The sequence below is a fragment of the Cariama cristata genome, unplaced genomic scaffold, assembly GCF_000690535.1.
Source record: "Cariama cristata isolate BGI_N322 unplaced genomic scaffold, ASM69053v1 scaffold17400, whole genome shotgun sequence".
Taxonomy (NCBI): Eukaryota; Metazoa; Chordata; class Aves; order Cariamiformes; family Cariamidae; genus Cariama; species Cariama cristata.
In genome coordinates, this window is record NW_009596655.1 from 2,403 (window position 1) to 11,549 (window position 9,147).

At 40.8% G+C, this 9,147-nt stretch overlaps 1 protein-coding gene across 1 annotated transcript in view; it reads right to left on the bottom strand.

Moving 5' to 3' along the window:
• Window positions 1-4,249: 4,249 nt before the first annotated feature.
• Window positions 4,250-9,147, bottom strand: part of SPTLC2 (serine palmitoyltransferase, long chain base subunit 2) — a 64,142-nt gene continuing 59,244 nt past the window's right edge. The window contains exon 11 of the mRNA XM_009707031.1: window positions 4,250-4,981. Within this exon, the coding sequence (XP_009705333.1) occupies window positions 4,862-4,981 (120 nt within the window). The 3' untranslated portion in view covers window positions 4,250-4,861. The remainder of the gene's footprint in view (window positions 4,982-9,147) is intronic.

The following is a 9,147-nucleotide window of genomic DNA, read 5'->3' on the forward strand; positions in this document are numbered from 1 at the left end:
CCCCCCCCCCCCCCCCCTTCTTTTAAATTCAAGTTACACAGGTCGAATGACTGGTACTTTTCCCAAACACTGGTCCAATGCCACTTGGGTGCCAGCGACGCACCTGCTGCAGGGTCATTCTAGGCATTCCCAGACAGCTCACTGCTTCACTAGTGTTAAAACAGAACAGACCGCAGGTACCTCAGGTCTCTGTGCAGAAGGTGCCACCCACACAGATCCCACCATGCTTGACACTTTGACAGGCTGAGTATAAACTATAAAAGTAATATATATAAATTCTACATATAAACTGTATAAATTTTGACTGAGCATTGTGTATCAGGATAAATCTCCACAAGTTTCCCTCTCTGTGATGCAGCAAGGGAGCTCACGCATAGCACTCGAGAGCCAATGCTGCAAGATGTTCTCTTAGATGAAACGGAGAGCACATGCTCACGGCTTTCCTCCAAACTCTCCTATGATCTGCCTGAATGGGTAACAAGGCTTCTGGACAAGCAAACAGCTGTAAGCCAAAAACTTTTCAGAAGTAAAGAAATTAAAATTTGCACGGAAGGAGAGGAAGTATTTACTTGGCCTAGAAAAGTTTTAGAGGACAGTCCCTTTGGGCACTGAAAGTTGCATTCCTGTCTTAGGGATGCTTGTTCAAGTACACATGAAGAGCCCCGTACAGCTATGAGTTAGTGATGACTGACTGCCCCTTTTTTCCATCTCTGCTGTATCAGTCCTTCACCCACACAGCACACGGCTCGGTCACTGGTTTCACAGGCACACTTCCCTTTTCCGCTCTGTGTGAAGGTGCAGCTCTGACAGTGGGTACCACTTCTGCACTCTTAGAGGAAACAGCAAGAGGAGGATGGATGATGTAATTCCCTCACTGAACAACTTCATCACGGTAACATGTTCAGTCAATTGACTCCTGAGTCCTTGCCTAAAGCAGAAGTGTGCTACACCAGTAACCCAAGAACCAGAACAGCTCTTTAAGGATGCTATCTAAAGGGAAAAAATACAGAAACTAAACAAAGAGTTAAGTATACCATATACACAGATACTATACAAAAGTCTGTCTTGTGTGAGAAAAAAAAAAAGCAAGACCTGAATATTTTGACACAAGAATCCTTGGTTTCTTCTCTGTCAGAGAACTAAAGAAAAATTATGAATCAGGCTCCTTAAGACAAAGGTCTACCTGGGAAGACCAGTTTCTAACAAGCAGCAGAACTCTCGCCCTTCTTTGCTGATGCTCAGTAATAGGAGCTTCTCAATTTTCTTAAGACTAAAAGAATATGGCCATCAGCCTTGAAAACTATAATGGTTCTAAACTCTTCACTCCACTCAGCAGAGGCAAAATCTTGCTTGCTAAGTTCTTCAGAGAGGTACTGGGAAGGTAACTATTGTATATTTATGAGTAAGCTTAGCCAATGTACAGTACAGGGCAAAATCCTTTGTTCAAAAGCAGCCTTCATTTTCTTTTGAATTTTGCATCTCTTAAGAAACACCAGGAGTCATTTTCAATTAGAATGTCTCAGAAAAGTTGGCAGGGACTGAAGTCTAGTTCTTAAGCAGCTTTTCTTCCTTTGTGATCTCTCAAGATTGGTTCTTTCATTCACTTCTACTGCCAGGACAGAAAGGAGACAGATTTCTGGTCAGTACATAAATATCAAAGCAGCAATCCATCCTATACATACTGTGACAGCACACATGCTGTGGGTTTGCCTAGTACAGTAGTGGTCTGCTCCTTTGGTTGTAGGAGCGGAGTTTTTTAGCAGATGTGAAAAGATTTTCCTGGCTCTCATGGTCAGTGAATTACTGACTTAAAAGTGTGAAATCTTGGACTTGTAACTTCTTACTTTTTCAGAAGCAGTTTCAACAGGTACCAGACTTTGGCAAAACAGATTCCATTGAAAAAAAGGCCTCTGGGGGGAGGGGGAAGTTGCTTCCCAAAAAGGATACTGCAGGGCTGAAATGTAATCATGCAGTTTGCAAATGCTACTAAGTGCAGGAATGATTTCTGAAATGTCTTTGTAACCCAGAATTCAAAGTCATATGCAGACAATGTGCCATAGCAGAAAGATACTAAATGGCAAAGTTTAGCATGAACACAATTTCATCAACAACTGCAACTGGAATCCCAGTGTGGACCGGTAATTTTAAACCATTGACAATTTCAGAAGTGCTATACAGGAGTTATCTGAATTACTGAGATTTATCCAGATGTTTTTCTCCCTTCTAAAGACAAGCTGCCCTAAAATTGAATCCCAGAGACAAGATTAAGACTTGAGACTTGTAGAATCTATGATAAGCCACTTCTAACTTAATACATCACAGTTTTCAAACTGACTTGACTACACAGCAGACACAAACATGCTGTACATCTGGGAATGCTCAAAACAGTTCCCTACTCATCCATGCCTATGCCTTCAAGTTGGTTGTTTTTTTCCAATCTTAAACCATCCCATGATCAAGTCAACAGAACCAGGGCTGGAGTCAGGGCTTCCTGCACTAACCTCCTCTTGTTCCCTACTACAATCCAGAAAGAAAGGAAGGAAAAAAAAAAAAAGCAGTAACTCTTTGAGGTAAAGCTTTTTGAAGTCAGAAAGCAGGTCATCTGCTGGAATGTTACAGCTAGTCCTGGACACAATGCAGGTGAGAAAGTAAGCTCCTGTAATTGCAGTTTACTCACTCTGCGGCTGAACAAGTGAGACTACTCCATAGCTATCAAAGTTGCACATATAGGTTACAGACTTCTTGAACTATGCACACACTTTGCTCCAGAAGGCGAGCAAATCAACATTAGCGGACTAAGACAGAAACAGTTATCTGGGCCTATTATCAAACAGTCAATTTTAGCTCTTCTCATCTAATTACATTTCTGAAATGCAATGATAAAAAATTGAATCAGTGTTCCGTTACATCAAAATGGAACAAGATCTACAAACGCATGAAGACAGATATTCTATTAAATAGAAGCCAATTCTGCTTTAAATCACCAGATATGTTTGCAGAACTGCTTGGTTCTAGTGACCAAAGCACTCCTTCCCTGTTAGTTGCAGAGTAAACAAAAAACGTAAAAAAAAATTGTCTTGCAGCACCAGGCAAATAGCTTTGAGCTGCACTCTGCTTTAGCATTACGATGAAGAATCTGTTTAAAAAACTTCAGTCACCTGCAAAAAGCATCATGCTAACCCAAACTGAAGAGCTGGCCCAACACAACTGACACAATGTTAAAGCTTTACTACCTTTGCAGAAACCCTACATATGCAAGGTATAAAATACAGAAACAAATGATACTGCAACTGACTCCTGTTATGAAATTTTTGGTACCTCTTCAATGATCCATTCTGTTCACTGAAAGAACTCAGGACGCAATGACTAAGTAGCAGACCACCTCTAAAGTGTGCTAGAACAAAGGTGTCTATTTTAAACTTTGATCAGAGTAAGACAGTGTGGAACTCGCAAATAAAGATTCCAAACAGGAACTGGCTCAGTGAACATTAATTTGATCTTGCAGTAGCAGAAATGCAAAAGAACAAAGATCTCAAACTAAATGCAATTGTGAGGATGCTCTCCCTTCAGGGAAGGCCTACACAGACACGCAGCTGTCACCTGAGACTTTGTTGGCTAGCCGAAATGTAATGTTTGATACAAGATCCAAGCTATCTATACTCTTTGCATAAAAGCCTTGCACAACAAGGCCAATAAAGAACCCCTCATATATGACATGAAACAGTGAATTAGCGTGGCAAAGGGTAGCAATCAGTCTTTCACAGATCTGCATGAAATAAGCGGTTCTCCTAGTAGTCATCCATTATATAAGCCTGGTTATTGAGTGGTTCTGGTCTTAAGAAGCATAAGGCTTGCTATGGTTTACTAATCCCACAAGCACTTTTATAGAACTTTAGCAGTGACTTGTTCATGGTTTTATGATAATTCTAAAGCAAGAGAAATTAACCTGAAGATGAGAAAGCAACACATACTAAAACCAGCTTTTTTTTTTTTTTTTGGTTTTTTTTTCTGTTTGTTTGTTTTAAAACCAGAAGTATGTCAGAAGGAAGACAACACACAGCCCATTTAAAAAAAAAAAATTAAAAAAAAACCCCTCTCCATAACTTACCCTATATCAAGAGGACAATTAGTGTCAAAACCAGGAGACAATCTGGTATCCATACTGGGAAGGAAGAGGCTAGAGTCCCAGAAGTCCTTCTGCCTGTGGTTTACAAAACTAAGTAATGTTTGGGAACAATGGTCCTGTCAGTGACATGTCAACAACACATTTATTTTAAAAAGACTAAATTCAAGTTTTAAACACAAGTAACTGCAAAAGAAAAAAACAAAACAACCCCAAAACTTTGGTTGATTATCCATCTTGTTAAATATGTCAAAGTTAGCAATCAACAGTTTCTCTAGGAAGTCTCCAAGAACAGACAGTTCAGCTCATTCCTTACCAGGAAGGTCAGACACCTAGCAGTGACACTGGAAATGCTGCCATGCCAGCGTCACACATGCTCACAACACCTCAGCCAGCATTTGGGAGGCTACTGGTGCATACAAAGTCTGAGCTGATCAGCCACAGCCAGCTCGGGTTGCTGTGAACTCACTGAGACAAATAAATAAAAAAAAGCAACAAGAAAAAATAAAGCCAAGCACCTCTATGGCCAGACCCTGAAGACACAGGAATCGAAGCTTTTTTTTCCTCCTCTCCCTATTTACAAAATGCCATTCAGAGCTGATGTGGCCACTTCAGTATTGTGAGGAAATGTCTTTTATGCTAAGCAGTCATAAGTGTGTTGTTCATGGACGCTGTGGCCTGCGTGCCACGGAGTGTCCCACAGGGTGTGTCCCTCCCACCAAGGCACACGGAGGGAGCTCAGTCTTCTGTTTCTTCATATGTTGTCTCGTCAAACGGCCGGTCCAAGAGAGGTACCAAACGATGACGGGAATATTTCAGTTGCAAAAGATCCCCAACTTCATTGATTTCTTTTAAAGCCTGAGAAAGAGACCACAGTAGATCAGCAGAGGAGACAGATGCAAGGAAGTTATCAGCATATCTTCCTTTTTGCATGCCTGCAGACTACTCTGACAGCCATTTTACTTAAGTGAGATTTTACTGTGCTAGAAGTCCATAGCTTCAGAGGTGCATAGGATTTGGTTTTGATTTTAGCATTCAGAAGTCTCAAGACCAAGCGAACAGCACTAGTCGCTTAACTGAGAGTGACTCTGCACCCACCTGACTACGCCACTTCCAAGGCAGGATCATAATATCCAGCAATACTAACTCAAATTTCATAGTCATCCCCAAAAAAGCCATGACTATTCATAGACAGAAAAACTGAGAACAACATTCCTCCCTTCCTGGAAGTAATAAAGTTGAAGCAGAAAAAAATGTACGTGGAGGTTTGACTCTTCATGTATCATTCAGTATGAAAACAGCACGTGTGTTAGTATACCATCTCTGACCTAATGTATTTTTTAAATTGCAAGATAGCAAAAGGCAAACTGCAATATTGTGCTAACAAGTTCTATTGATGCATTTGTTATATCTACATTGGTTATTTTGCATTGTTAATCGGTTAATTTGCATATACAACTAGAGATGCAAGCTCTGTATTGTAAACAACATTGCATGGGAGATTTTTGTCAGCCAATCCAAGGAATGAAAAAAAATTATTCTGTGTAGGATCCCAAGCATTTTCTCCCTAGAAAGCAAGTCTCACTAACTGAGGTTGCCACAGAGGCAACACTCAGGTAACTGATTGCCCAGAACAATGAGCTGCTAGTGAGCTAACAAAACCTTTCACCGTTTTTACCTGAATACAAATGTTAGGAAGTTTACCAGAGATCAAACATCTGCTAGCGTAAGAAACGAGGAAAGTCCCAGCTCAGTTAATCATACTTTCTTTATGTTGCAATCTCTTTGATAAGACACTGGTTCACAATAGGATTTGTTAAAAGCCAAACCCTGAACTTCAATTCATTTCTCTACAGAACACTGCTGGAGCAAGGTACAAAATAAATCAGTTGCTGCAGACAAATCTGCAACAGTACGTGATGCTAATTATCTTATATAGGCAAGTGACAAAGAAATGAGTTCAGAAGATGACAGATCCAAGTCCAATGTGATTTTTGAACTCAAAGGCTGGCATTCTGCACTCCCTTGAATTGTACATTTATTCAGATAGGTACATTCAGCATTCCTTCAGAATGCCACTAATTCAACACTAATGCTCCAATTTTAACATGTTCTGGGTCAAATGCCTGTCTCTTGGGAATAGCTGCCAGACGGGAGTTAATATCCCTACATGCTTTTCCTTCCTGGATGGATAGTTCAAGTTTTTACATCTTTAAACAATGGCCCCTCATGCTTGTTATATCTGGCAGCAAAAACCTCTCCACTCTAAAATCTGGGGGAATGACAAACCCAGAACTTGGACCTTGGTAAAAACAAAACAAAAGCATGGTTACTGTTTGCCAGAGCTTTAAGTAAAGATCCCATATGGAAACAATTTAAGGTTGAATTTCTGTTGAAAGAGTCTGTTAACTGTTATTCTTGAATGCAGATTTAGGATTTTATTAATTTAAAACAAAAAGGACCATGTGACCAGCAAAGACTACAAAGGAAATGGCATTGGTGAACTCTGACTTCAGGAGAGTGTAATATATTTTTTCATCACTAAAAAGAAAGCACCAGCCCACAGGGATGCAGGTTATGAGGGACTTCACTCTGATCCTGAGCCAAATATTTTCAGGCAAGGAAGTTTTATTTACATAAAACAGTTAAAACTAACTGAGAACTGTTCCACATCATGTGGGTTTATTTAATAAGAACAAGGAAGCATTACAAATATCAGCATTTACAAGACAAGCTTCTCTTCCCCATGCTCCAAACCTGGATAAATTTTATTTAGAAAAAAATGCCATAACAGCCCTAGTTAGCATCCACGCACACACTGATGGGCTACCAAGTTCTCCTGTGTGGCACTGACTTGGAAGTTTTCTGCCAGCTCTCTCCTCTCCCAGTCTATTAATTTCAGCTCATTTTCCTCCTGGACATTGTTGCCACAGTTCAGTACAGGGATCAGATCTGAGGGCTGCCTTAATGATTAGCTGCCCGAAATCAATCCCCTTTCACTGCATCACAAGGAAACACAACACAAAGTCACTGACACAGACTTGCCCCTTATTAACTCTTCTTGCCAATGTTCTAGGTTCAAAGTGTGCAGCCGTTTTGAACCTTAAAGTGGATTACACCAACTTGGAACAAAGCCTCCACATACTGAGCTAAATCAGGATTTCTTCATTCATTTCAAAATTCACACCTCATTTTGCCCTGGATTAATTTTCTTAGGCAGACAAACCCTAATACACTGAACAAGCATTTCCTCAATTTACAGCATTTAGTACCTACGGAGGTAGTCTAGAAATGAGTCTTTAGAGTTAAATGCAGAAGACTTGAAACATTTTCTGGAAAGCAGAAAGCCAAAGTGACTTGACAGGAAAAGGGCTTTTTTAAGCAGAGTAATAAAAGTCACAGATTGGTTTTGAAAAAGAGCAAGTATAGTACTTATATAGACCCTGCAAAAGCAGCTTGTTATGGTAAAGACTCCAGCTAGGCACTAAGAGAGAAGACCAAGAATCTAACAGCAAGATTGCATGATTGCTCAGGTAGTACCAGCACATCAAGTTTGCACGGTTTCAGTCGTAGCTCAGTTTGCAGCAATGTGATTTCAGACCTTTCAGTTTCTTTTCCTTCCTCCCACCTGCTTCCCATTCATCCCCCCACATCCACCTGGCCAGAAGTTATTGCTCCCTCATTGTGTCAATGCACCCAGTTCTATTACCCTAGTCTGAGCCAAGTCTGTGATACTATTCATTTCACAAGGGAAGGATAGGCCCTTCTCTAAACACACTGTTTCAGAATTTTTATTTGGAACAGAAACAACTGAATTGGGATAATTATGGGAAGAGTAGCAGGACAAGTAGCTGGGAAGCAACTCCGTAAGCAGTCTGCTGTTGGAGTGTCAGGGCAGAATCTCTCAGGTCTTAGAAGACACAAGCAACTCAGAAGCAGCAAGTACAGCACCACAGATACAAGGCAGGTTGTTTAACTGATACAGAAAGACACTGAATATACATTAGCAAAGTGCACACACCATTGCCTTACTATTTTTCTCAACAAAACTACAGGGAAAAAAAAAAGAGCCACTTTCAGCTGTTGATTTGAAAGTTCTGTGGCACTGAAGTGTGAAAAGTTTGAATCTATTTTTTTTTTTTTGATAATACATTAGTAAATATCTGTTTATATGTCCCATTTGCTGTTCATGTACCACCTGATCATAGCTGGACACTGTACATGATTTCCCCTGCATAACTCCATGATGACTACTCCCAGTCGCCTTCTTGTCCACAAAATATTTGAAAACAGTTTCAAGGATTTTTTTCTCCATCATCTTCCCAAGGATCAAGGTAAGGCTTCTCAGCCTGCAGTTCCTCAGATCACACTTCTTGCTCTTCTTGAAGTCAGTGGTGACATTTGTTTTCTTCCAATCCTCAAGAACTTCCCACAATCACCATGACCTTCCAAAGATGATAATCAAAGAGTGGCCTTGCACTGCCAGCCAGCCACCTCAACATTTGTGGGTGCATCCCATCAGGTCCCATGGACTTGTGTATGTTCAGCTTGCTTAAATGTTCCCTTATTTGATTCTCCTTCACATCAAGGGTAAGTCTTCATTGCTCCATATTTTTCCACTGACCTCATGGGCCCAGGATTCCTGAGGACAAGTCTCATCGGTAAAGAATGAGGCAAAGGCACCAAATACCCTGGCGTCTTGCATGTCATTTGTCACCTGATCCCTATGCCATTCAGCAGCAGCTCCACATCTTCTCTACCCTTCCTTTTGCTAATATCCCCATAAAAGCCTGGCCTGCTGCATTTCATGTCCTTTGACAGACTCAGCTCCAGGTGGGCTTTGGCTTTCCTGACCCCATCCCTGCATGCTCAGTACTGTGTCTCTATTTCTCCTGGGTCACCTGACTCTGCTTGCACCTCTTATATGCTTCCCTTTTATGTTTTTGTTGGTTGGTTCATCCATGCAGGCTTCCCACTACATTTGCTCTCCTGTAAGTCAGGATGGACCAACTTTTTTTTTTTTG